Source organism: Toxotes jaculatrix, chromosome 18 (genome assembly GCF_017976425.1).
Source record: "Toxotes jaculatrix isolate fToxJac2 chromosome 18, fToxJac2.pri, whole genome shotgun sequence".
In the NCBI taxonomy this organism is placed as follows: Eukaryota; Metazoa; Chordata; class Actinopteri; family Toxotidae; genus Toxotes; species Toxotes jaculatrix.
Genome location: NC_054411.1, coordinates 1241190 through 1252500, shown reverse-complemented (window position 1 = coordinate 1252500; position 11311 = coordinate 1241190). Strand labels below are relative to the sequence as shown.

General features: G+C 44.5%; 3 protein-coding genes across 4 annotated transcripts in view; 1 reads left to right on the top strand and 2 right to left on the bottom strand.

Moving 5' to 3' along the window:
* LOC121199115 (xylosyltransferase 1-like) overlaps positions 1–1081 on the top strand; it is a 21488-nt gene extending 20407 nt beyond the window's left edge. The window contains exon 11 of the mRNA XM_041063605.1: positions 1–1081. This exon is cut by the window's left edge and continues 1832 nt beyond it. The gene's annotated coding sequence lies outside the window, so the exon portion shown is untranslated.
* A 1655-nt stretch (positions 1082–2736) lies between these two features.
* On the bottom strand, positions 2737–6846 carry kat8 (K(lysine) acetyltransferase 8). Of its 2 annotated transcripts, none has more exons than XM_041063572.1 (11): positions 6438–6846; positions 5872–5946; positions 5532–5710; positions 5385–5438; positions 5067–5231; positions 4725–4814; positions 4483–4623; positions 4189–4282; positions 3680–3830; positions 3405–3559; positions 2737–2929 (listed from the first exon to the last, which is right to left on the bottom strand). In XM_041063572.1, the coding sequence occupies exons 1-11, from the start codon at positions 6754–6756 to the stop codon at positions 2865–2867; spliced, it is 1488 nt and encodes a 495-aa protein (XP_040919506.1). In that variant the 5' UTR covers positions 6757–6846; the 3' UTR covers positions 2737–2864. The 2 variants fall into 2 exon arrangements, with proteins under 2 accessions (XP_040919506.1, XP_040919507.1); XM_041063573.1 differs by having other exon boundaries at positions 5223–5231.
* A 375-nt stretch (positions 6847–7221) lies between these two features.
* Positions 7222–10890, bottom strand: rnf25 (ring finger protein 25). The gene is made up of 10 exons (XM_041061622.1): positions 10746–10890; positions 10408–10479; positions 9956–10052; positions 9614–9681; positions 9459–9528; positions 9278–9349; positions 8981–9127; positions 8811–8900; positions 8534–8671; positions 7222–8137 (listed from the first exon to the last, which is right to left on the bottom strand). Exons 1-10 carry the CDS (start codon positions 10760–10762, stop codon positions 7466–7468), a joined length of 1443 nt encoding a protein of 480 aa, XP_040917556.1. The 5' UTR covers positions 10763–10890; the 3' UTR covers positions 7222–7465.
* Positions 10891–11311: the final 421 nt, after the last annotated feature.

Sequence of the window (11311 nt, the reverse complement as noted above, 5' to 3'; positions counted from 1 at the left end):
GCTAAGTTTTCAGATTCAGATTCAGAGACGTGATAAAGTAGCTCTCAGAATGTAGAACTGCAGGTTAGCCCGACCCTACACAGATGCTGCTCGTATCTTAGGATTAAAGACAGTGTTGGAGAAAAAAAAAATTCAGTTGGTTGCTACCTGTAACTTCACCACTAGATGTCACTAAACCCTACACACTGGTCCTTTAAACTGAACTGTAATCTCAGTTAACAAATCCAAATCCCTGGTGGCACAATCCAAATTTATAGTGTTCATTACTATAAAAACTGATATTTGATATTTTTTAGATGAATGATTCCAGTGTGTGTAGTTACCACATACAATAATAATCCTGGGACCAAACCTGGAGACTGGTGGAGGGTAAAGCTCACTATGAACAGTCAGCGCTTACAGGTCACGTCAGATTTATCCTGGAAAAGGTCGTGATGTCACTGAAAAAAATTTAGGAAAAAATGACAAATTCAGCTTTTATTTATTTTCTGTTCCTGCTCAAGGTGAATAGAATTTATTTGAAATGTAAGAGACATTTTATGTTCAATGTGTATTTTTCCAATGACAAGTGACTCTCTGTGAATCTATATCAGTATTTTGTAAAATTGATGATGTACAGGTTTAAGCTAATGGACAGTAAGGTCCAGGTCTTTGGACCCAGAGCTGTGACGGTGCCACACACATTTCGATGGAGTGAAAACGTTGTTCAGATGTCGATAAAGTTTTCAGATGCTGGAGGGAAATCTCAGCTGAGAGGTTTGTTCCTCTCATGCTCGTTATTTTGCCTCATGTTTGTTTCTTTTCTACCCAGTAGCAACCTGTTGTTGTTTGTTTAGGCTTTTGTTTTCTCAGTGCCATCTCTCTGTCTTATTTGTTTTCTGCTTGCTTTTTCCATGGTTCTCTCTCTGGGGGTAGTGTTGTGCCTTAGCTGTGCTCCTGTTTTAGGAAACCGTCTCTGAAAACATCAAAACTGGCTCAAATGTCCAAAAACCAAAAAAAGAAAGAAATGTTGTGAATGCCTTATAAACGACTGTAGGTGTTTTGAAGTACAATTTTGGAAATAAAACAGAATCTCCCTTTATGCTGTGCAGTTTATTTCACACGCATGTATATGTACATGAATGTGTTGTATCAGTGGGAACCTCAGCTGTCCTTGTGTGGGTTGTCCTTGTGTGGACCTCCTGCAAACAACTAGAGGTAACAGGATTTTCTAAATCAGTTATTTAAGTTAAAGTTAGTTAAAGTTAGTGAGTTCGACAGGTCTTTACATCACACTCTTCAGTGACGTGGCTGTAGTTAGTTTACGTTGCTGATCTTCAGACACAGCGTCTGACAACATGTATTATTTTATTTACAGAGAAAACTTCAGTGGAATTAGTTTTGGTCTTTTCCTGGGATTTATTTACACTAAAAAAAAAGCTGAATATCTCCAGGCTTATTGTTTAAGTATACATGATTTTTTTTAATGTCTAAATTCAGTTCTCCCCTGACTTATTTTTACTGAAAAGATCTTGAGAATGTCCTCACTGAACTTTCACACATGCTTTCATATCTGCAGTGAAGAGCAGCCACAGCCAGCGGTGATGGAATCATCAATACAGCTGATCGATGACCAACAGCTGGAAGGACAGAGCTAATTATCGTTCATGTGGCAGCAGTTTGCTGCTGTGTCCTCCAGCATGTGACACTGACCACAGCTCTAAACATGGAGGGACTTGCGATGGAAGGATCCTGTTGACAGATAAGTGATGGAGGTAGGCCGGCAGTTTCCTGTCTGAGATGAAACTGATGTTTGAGTTAGTATCTCATATTAATGACAATGTCCCACGATGTGTTTTCCTGACAAAACATGATGTGATTTAACTGATTGGACTCTTTACAAACGGCAGAGTGAGAGTGTCACTGAATAACACATCAGATCTGATCTGGGAGCAGAAGCTGCATTTTCACATTTGACCTGATCTGGATTTTATGTTTATGATTTTATTAATATTTATTAATTAACTTCTGCCAGTGACATTTACTGTTAACGTTTTCTGTTTCAATACATCTTGTTAAATGTGAGAGCATCTTGTCAGAGGTGTTGGCTTTGTGTTTGTTTATGAAGCTGATTTATCATTTAATACTTTTTATACTTCTCCTGTGTGAAAAGCAGGTGAAACTGAACCTGGAGTCTCAGTCAGTGATGGTTTTCAACCATCAGTCCTCAGACAAAGCTTTGCTGCCCCCCTCTGTTTATTCTGTTCATTACATCAAACTGGAAAATCACTGTTTCCAAACCACAGCTCAGCCTGCAGGTCTGCTGCCTTTGGGAATTACAACAGTTCAAACTCTATTTAGACCAAGCTGCAGGCTTAGTCTAACTCTGAGACAGACACCAAAAATAAAATATTATGTATTATTGCTTTTAAATCACAGGTAATTTGTTAAAAGAAAAGGAGCTGTTGCTGAACTCGGAGAAAAATCTTCATTCTTTGTTTTTTAAGTGAATTTCTTTAATCTTCTGCTTTTCTTTCTTTAAACAGGTGGATTTGGCCTTTTCTGTGAAAAGACGTGTTTCTGACATCACGCGTGTCGCAGGCTCAGGTAATGTCATCAGCGATGGCTCCATACTATACTACTATATTCAGTCTACATGAGACTTAAAGATGATTCTTTTTTAACTATTATCTCTCATTTTTTATAGTGTTTCACTGAGTTTTCACTCAGGAAAGAAGGAAACAGGAGACGTCTGTTTTTTTTATACATATATTTAGAGAAAATAGTGACAGATGCTACTAAGAGCTATATACAGTGGGTTTTCATCACAGCAGGGATGATATGCACAGGCTGATGGACAGATGTGGCGTCACTGGCTCTGCGTCTCACTTCTTGGACAACTTGGCTTGTTTATTTTTGGGGGGCGCCCACTTCAAACACATAGTGTCCACTGTGAAAGAGACAAGACACCATGAGTTAAAAACCTGTATCGTGTCTGTGTGTGTGTGTGTGTGTGTCTGTCTGTGTGTCTGTCTGTCTGTCTGTCTGTGTGTGTGTGTGTGTGTGTGTGTGTGTGTGTGTGTGTGTGTGTGTGTGTGTCTGTGTGTGTCTGTGTGTCTGTGTGTGTGTGTGTGTGTGTGCGTACAGCTGAAACGATTAGCTAGCTGACAGGAAGCGAAGCTGCAAAATTTGATCCTTGAATTTTTCTAAACAAAGAGGCCTGAAATTCTTTAGCATGTTTCTCTTTGTGCTATAAATGTTTCAGGCTCACTTTAACCTGGTGTTAACACACAGTCCTGATAAAGACCAAAACCTTGGGATTATCACCTGGAAGTGTGATTTATGGTTCAAGTTCCAACCAGTTTTCTGGTTAGAAATAAAAAAGAAAGGAAATCAGTCAGAGGAAGTTTAACGCCTGGACTCACCTGTGATTGGTGGTTTCTTGTACTGGGCGCTCTTCAGATGCTCCTCCACCAGTTTGGGCGTCACACAGATAACGTGTTGACCTTTCCAGTACTTCACCATGTTGAGCGACTGCAGCGTGCTGATGATGTCACTCTGCGTGATGCTGGTCATCTGGCTGGGGATAAACAGAGGGAGGGGGGTTTGCATAGGGATCACATCCTGGGCTCCCACTAAGACCAGTGTGAACTGATGGGATGGAGCTGTTTGTCAGATGATGGCGTGTTTGTGTGTCTACCTGAGGTCTTTGATGGACAGCGTTCCTCTGAAGTCCCTCAGGATCTCTAACAGAACCCAGGACCAGTAGCTTCTGTAGCTCAGCTTCCCCAGATCAGAGAGAGGCTTCTCCGGAGAACCAACTGTGCTCTCCAGCTTAGACAGTTCATAGCCTACACACGGCAGCATTAAGCTTTTATTACAAAAGTGAAATGATGAGTCATGTGTCCCTCTACTATCTGCAACCATCCAATTCACATTCTAATGATTCAATTCATTTTTTTATAGAGCTCCTTCCACAATCAGACTTGTCTCACAGCGCTTTACTGAGACTCAGAGCCTGACCCAGATCACCTGGTGTGTTTTTGTGTGTCATGTCACTAACCACTGAAATGAACACAGAAAAGATTAAACTGTCTTTGGTAACATCTCAAGATCATTTGTCATTCTGGATTTTTATTATTAAAAAAAAAAGTTTTTTCATTAGTGAACAGTAATCATTAGCTGTAGTACACACGATGCATCACTTACTGAAAGCTATGAGAAACTTTCCGTAGCCTCTGCGTTGGTAAGGCGGCAGAGTGAGAATACACGCCACGTTATTCCCATCTGGAGACTCTTTCTCCTGAAAAACAGCGGTTAGGACCAGGATTCGTTATGTCTTCTGTTCAATTCAAACCAGGCTGTGTAACAGGACTGTCATGAAAACCATGCAAAGAAGGTAAAAGAGAAGTTTCTTTATTTGTGGATCTGAGTTTGATTTAAGGCAAATACGTTTAAATCCACTTCACTGCAGAAACACTGGGAACAAAAGAAGAGACTTACTTTGGAGAAGTAGCCGACTATGTGCGCTCCCTGTTTGTTGACTTCAGTGAGGATGTAGAAGATAAATGGCTCCACATCAAAGTACAGCGTCTTGTGGTCGAGAAATAGTTTTGCTAGTAGACAAAGATTCTGACAGTAGATCTGCAAACAGAGACAGAGGAGGGAAACTGATGAGTCCATGTTATTTTGCATTTAACAGCTTGCATCTTCAGGTGTGGCGTGGACTCTGATGATGTATTCACCTTATGGTCCCGTCCATCTACTTCAAACACTGATATGTTGCTTCTTCTGTAGATTTCTTTTCCTGGAGGCTGCTTCCACTGACAATGGGACTGAAGACATATAGGTCATAGGTCAAACTTCTTGCATTTAGGTCACAAGCATTAGGCCGTACAAGCATGGTTACACATGACACAGAAAAAAAGCCACAGTTTCTTTACAAAGTAAGTGAAATGTTAAGACATTCTGCTGGACATTTAAACGAAAGACAGACAAACATCGGTTGATCCTGACTGATGAAAAGCTGGTTCCATGAGAGGCACAACCATCCCCGTATCCTAAACTCGAGTGAAAGCTGTACTGACCAGGTGATGTCTGAAGGTCTTCTCATACTTCATGTATTTAAGGCAGTACTCGCAGATCCACAGCTTGGGCTGCTTGCCGTAATCTTCTGGGAACGGTGAGAAGTACCAGGCATCAATCTCAAAGTTTCCAATCTGGATCTTATCCACATATTTCACCTTGGTGATCTGTGGGAGAGGCAGACACGGTGAGGAGGGGAGTTTATATTACATGATTACACACGACCAAACATCTAAGCTGAACCAGAAAAAAACACATCATGCCTGGCACACACACAGGAGGTAACTGAACAAAACACACACACACACACACCACCTCACCGCCTCATGCTCCTTCTCCAGTGCAGCTGTTGTTGGGTCCATCTCTGCATATGTCTGCAAACAGAAAATGCATTAGGTGCCACCAACCATTTAACACACAACACTGTCACCACAAACAGCACGAAATAACTACACAACAGCCTCAACCTTCTGCACGTGGTTGATCTCATCGTGCTTGCGCTTCTGGTTGCGGGTGATCTTCCTTTCAGGCTGGTCACCCAAATCACCGACACCTCCGATCTCCGTGCTCTTCCTCACGGCGTCCTTCACCGTCTTGGTAAGTGCCAGTCGGGCCTTGCCCACCCACTCATCTAGGCGTCTGTTGACTACATGAAAAGGAGATGGAGATCACTGTGGTGCAGAAAGAGGGGGATTGAGAGGGCGCATGCAAAATTTAGAAAGGTATGGAAAGTGTTGGGTGGGGGTTGTGATTGTGTAAATGTAAAGGTTTCATTGTGTTTTCATGAACAACTGGAGATGTACTCACATCCCACATAGTGAACATAAAACTCCTCCCTGCCCTCCTGCTCGTTCAGTCGGGACTGAATAACCTCTGCTGTATCTGAGAAGAAAGTAAAATCCATCAGTTAATGAGTTTTGTCAAAGAAAGTTGTTTCCTCCAGTAACTGTCAACAAACTGTCTCATTTGGATAGAAAGTCTAGCCAAACTTCATTCAGATTTCTAAGACTTTAACGTTACCTTCTATCATTAGTAAACACGCGTATTGTTGATTCTCCTGCTAAAACGTAGATTAATAAGAATTACGCGATTCTTCAACCCGGCAACCTCCCAACACCCCAACATGCAACTTTAGCCTATTTACTCCAGTAAAATATCCACGTTTATAAGTAGCTCGCACGCTGTTTGCACTGTTTTGGTTTAGTCATCTGTGCCGAATGTTCCAGAAACTTCTAATGACCACTGCTGAACTTTACACTGAGTTTGGTGTGAAGTGCATCCCAAACACAAAAGAGAGAGTCCGCGCCAGGGATCCGGGGTTAACCCGCTAACTGAAATCTGTGTGGAACAGGCAGAACGGTGGAACCACTCACGCCATGTCTTGTCGGCTCTTTGACATAAATAAGTCTCTCCGATCTCGACCGACACCTCTTGCTCTCTACCGCTGCCGAGAATTCCTCCTACGTCCGGGGTGTGCTGGTTATTAGAACCTCCGGCTTGTCTCCCACGGCCAACGGCCTCCGCCTCGTCTTCTTCCCCGCCACTGCCGTTAGAGGAACACGCAGCCGGGATGCTACTGTCCAGTTCTCCCCGCTCACTTTCAATATGACTCGAATCCATGTCTACATCCATCCCCAGCTCCGACTCCTTGTTGTTGCGGTAGCTTTGGAGAAACTCGGTCTCGCCGCTCATACACTCAGTCGTTTTAAAAACAACCACACGCCTCTGCGACCCTGCGCAGATTAATCTGAGAGGCTGGTCCTCAACAACAAACTGCCAAGATGGCGCCGGCGAGACGTAGGTTCCGCCTCTCTTCCTCCCGTGATGCTCCTCCCCCCAACGTTCAACAACTACAGCTCCCATGAGCCTGGGTTACGACCCTGTTGTTAGTGTGATACTTGACTGAACGCAGTTGGAGAAAATGTACGGCAGATAAACTGAAATAAAACACCGGATTTTAGCTCACCATCGTTTTCAGAGGTGTATTATGTGATAATGCTGCTGTCACCGTGAGCTCACTGTAGCCACTGTGTGTGAGGATGTGTAACCTCCCCTTTGTTGTTAACATTTCCTGCAAATCTTCAGGTGAGTCAGTCACAGCTGCTGCAGCTGAACTGCAGTGAACCTTACAACAGAAACACAGACACACTAACACACTGACGTCCAGAGAAAATTTAATTTGTGGTTCTTTCAAGTGATATTGCATCACAACAGAAAACAACAACCATCGGTATCTGATGTTAGTGTGCATGAAAGGGTTTATCAGAGACCAGGGTAACGGCGATGGACAGGAGGATAGGACACTACAGTGAATGTCATTTCTGCTGCAGGGCTTTAATCTATGCAAACCCATGATGGAGGCACACACACGTTTGTTCATCGGCCCTCCTGTTGCTCTTTGTCATAGCACCTCCTCTCGCCCCCTCTCTCTCTCCACCTTCTGTTGGAAGCCCCTGCCGTGACCCCGGTGGGGCCCGCTTCCTCTGCTGTACAGGTTATTGGCCCCTCCCCTGTTCCTTGAGGCTCGCCCGTCCCAGTGGTATCGTGCAGGCCCGCTGTGTGGGACAGACTGGTGAGGACCCTTTCTCCGTCCACGATGACCACGGCCGCCTGCGCAGTCCGCAGCGTCTCTTTGGCATTCAGTTTCCTGACCTGACTTGGACACTGGCTGAGTGTCTGGAGAAACCTTCCTCTCCTGTGGCTCAGCGTAGACCTCCCTGCCCGTCTTTGGCTGACACAATTCTGCATTTACTTGCATCTGATGGCGATGGTTACCCTGAGCTTGGGCTTTTACTGATCCGTCAGTGCAGTCCGAGGACACTGAGAGTTTGTCAAGCTGCTCTGTGATGGGGGCGGCTCTCCCGTGTTGAGGTCTGGACCTGCCTCCTCTCCTTGGCCCCCTCACCTGGTTCTGACGCCTCTGGCCCTGAACACCTCTGCAGTGGGACAGTCCAGGGACAAACTGCTCTGCTCTCACACCCGTTTCATCAGAGGAAACACTGGAAGCAGAGGGTGCTGGAGGGCCAGGGGACACGTCTACGTCCAGGTTTCCATTTTCAGCGACAGACGGAGCCTGTGGGAGTTGGCATGAATCAGTGTGAGTGTTTATAGATTATTATGTAGGAACAGTCTTAATAAAGCAGCACTGATGTCGTTTTGTTGTTTTGCAAATAAGAGCATTTCCTAAACATGTGAATGTGTTTTCCCTTAATGTAAAGTAGTAAAGCGTTTATTTATTATGAAACACAGACTTAAATGTCCGCCATAACTATATACAGAAGTTTTTGGGAAGTCGTCCTCTGCCCTTTGTTGACTACGTATTTTGAAACTCTTCCTATAACAAATTTTAGAAATACCTGAAAAATCGTCCAGGTGATGTGTGTTATGACAGAAATAAAAGCACAGTTTTTATACTCTGATTTTGCAGCCGTACATAAAGGTATGTGATTACTCTCTGATTCACTCCTACCTCATTGATATGGATGAGAAAACGATTCGATTCCACCTCCGGGTCAATGATCCCACCTTTAGACCTCTGTCTGTCCAAAAGTTTCTGGAGTTCAACCCACTTCTGCTGAAATTCTGAACCAATCGCTGCTTCGTCCAGCTGAGTGAAAAACACAAAGTCTGTTCATGCTTTTATTTTTCAAAAGGCTAAAAGTTCCTTCTTGGAAGCAGCAGTGAGCAAAACACCCTCATCACCAGGTAAATGACCTTATGGTGAGGCTGTCCCTTAGAGGTTTTACCTCAGGCAGCTGAGGTGCAGGTGAGAACAGAAGCTGATCAACATCGTATTCCAGAGGCTCTCTGCACACCGGACACACCACAGTCAGCTCCTGTTAGAGGACTCAGAGTGAGTATACAGGATTTCTTTGATCACAGCTATTAACTGCCAGTAGAGCTGCTGATATCAGACCTGATAGTCTGTCCTGTCTCTGGTCTTGTCCTCCTCTAGCTCCTTCTCCCTCTGGCGGAGCTCCCTCTCAGAGTGGCTGACGTAGCGACCCAGGCAGTGGGAGTGGAAATAGTGGTAGCAGCTTGTCTTGGTGAACGTCTCTCCCTCCTGAAAACGTGCAGGACACACGGAAAAACAGATCCGCTCACGTTTTTCTCAGACGGCATGAGCTTACAAGACACCATAAATTCATGAGTCAGAAGACACTGGGATTAATGGGAAACGTGGTGGAAACACACAGAGACACCAGCAACATACCTTAAATCCATAGAGACAAATGACACAGTTTCCGTTAGGAATGTTGCTTTCAGTCAGGATTTCTTTTGCTTTCTGGGAAAAAAAAAGACGGAGGACAGTTAAAAATAACACGGAGCATCAACAGAGACTTTAGTAACAACACTGCTGATCAGAAAAACAAAACAACATTATATATACTGACATCAATGAGCTGATACAACACTGGTGACCCCAGACTGGACTGAGCCTCCAGCTGAAGACACTTCTGGACACTAGGAGACAGAGGTTGCACATGATCATAGGGTTTTACACTCATGATATAAAGAGTCTGCTCAGTCCACAGCTTCAGGTCAGTACCTGCTGAGCTTGTCATCAGAAAGCCCCCGGGGGTTATGAATGGAGATGTCTGGAGAGGACAAGGGATACTAAAGACACAAGAGAGGGAAAGAGACGGAGACTTTACTCATGTTAATCAGCATTGATGATAATAACCAGAAGATTTAAAACAGATCATTATTTTGAGCCGTGGAGTAAAAATGTCAGCTTCACTGCATCAGTAAACCACAACCTGACACATGTAACTTTCATTCTGTAGCATGTAATGTTTGGCATTTACTTTCTCTCATGTTTTTTATCCTTATCCAGAATCTCAGTCTGCACAAAGGCCATGGCAGGATGAGGTAATGGAGAGCAGCGTACCTGCTGATCGAGAGTCAAAGTCAGGGTGAGTCGGACAAACTGGGAGACAGAGTCCTCCGCTGTGGACGGGTACAGGACCAGGCTCACCTCCCAGCCCCTGGAGGATCGAAAACACCAGCCACACACAGCAACAGTCTTTAAACACAAAGACGACACAATGGAGGCTAAAGTACAATCAGTGCTGACGTGACGTGAACCTCACCGAGGCGCTAACACAGCATCACAAGGCCAAAAGGCCACACAGAGCATCTGCTCTGCACAGACACTCTGTGCCAAACTCTTCTCAAAAATATGTGAATTTAACGTTTCCATGTTCATGTGCAAAACACTGTCTTACCATCTGAGGGAAACATAAATTCACTGATCGTGACCTAAAGGTCAGCTGCCCCTTCCACGCCCCCACCCCACCCACGATTACTACATAATCTTAACCCTGGGGCAAATTGTCTCACCCGTCCTGTCTCCTGTTCACCTGCAGCTCATCCAGGTAGATCGACTGCAGCACCTCGATTTCAGACAGCACGCTGCGGAGGAGAAAACCGCACGAGTCAAACTGTTCAACTGTTTTTTTTTCTCTAAGCTGTACACACACACACACACACACACTATGCTAAGCTAACGTTAGCATGTTAGCTCACACACTGTGCTGCTGATTAGCTCCGTCAGACCTGCGACGTCTCGGCGTCACAGTAACCGACACGGAGCGGATGAAGTGGGGAAGAAACACACAGTGTCATGAGATTAATGCAGGTGTGGGGGGATCGTTCAAACATGCTGTCAACAAACTCACTCGCACTCCGCTGCCATGATGATGTTTGTGTATGAGCCGCTGGGAGCTGCTGGGTTCCGGCCGGAAGTCTCGGTAGCCCGATGAAACACGTAACCGCAAATCACGTAACCACGCACCACAAAGTCTCAGAGTCTCGTTACTCCTGCTACACGAACGTAACACTCGTATTCCCGTAGTTAAAGTGCGTATCTAAACACTCCCAATTTTAAAGTTTTATTTTGAATGTCTTTACCGGAAGTCTTTCCATGCTACCGTGTCCAACGTCTTTCAGGTAGAATTTATTTCTCTGCAAAAAAACAAAGAAGCTAAAAACGATGGTTCACATCTGGGCGACAAACCTGACAAATCTTTGCCGCGAGACAGTAATCACAAACCCGAGTGTACACTGCCCCCCGATGGCCACAGTGCGTAACTACATCCGTTGTGAAAGTTTTATTTTGGGTGTTTAACCGGAAGAACTCCAACACTTAATGTAGTTAGCTTGACGCTAGTGGAGTGCAGCTGTAGTTGCTCGCGGTGGCCACCAGAGGGCAGAAATATTAATGATTCCAAAGTAAACTGTCCGA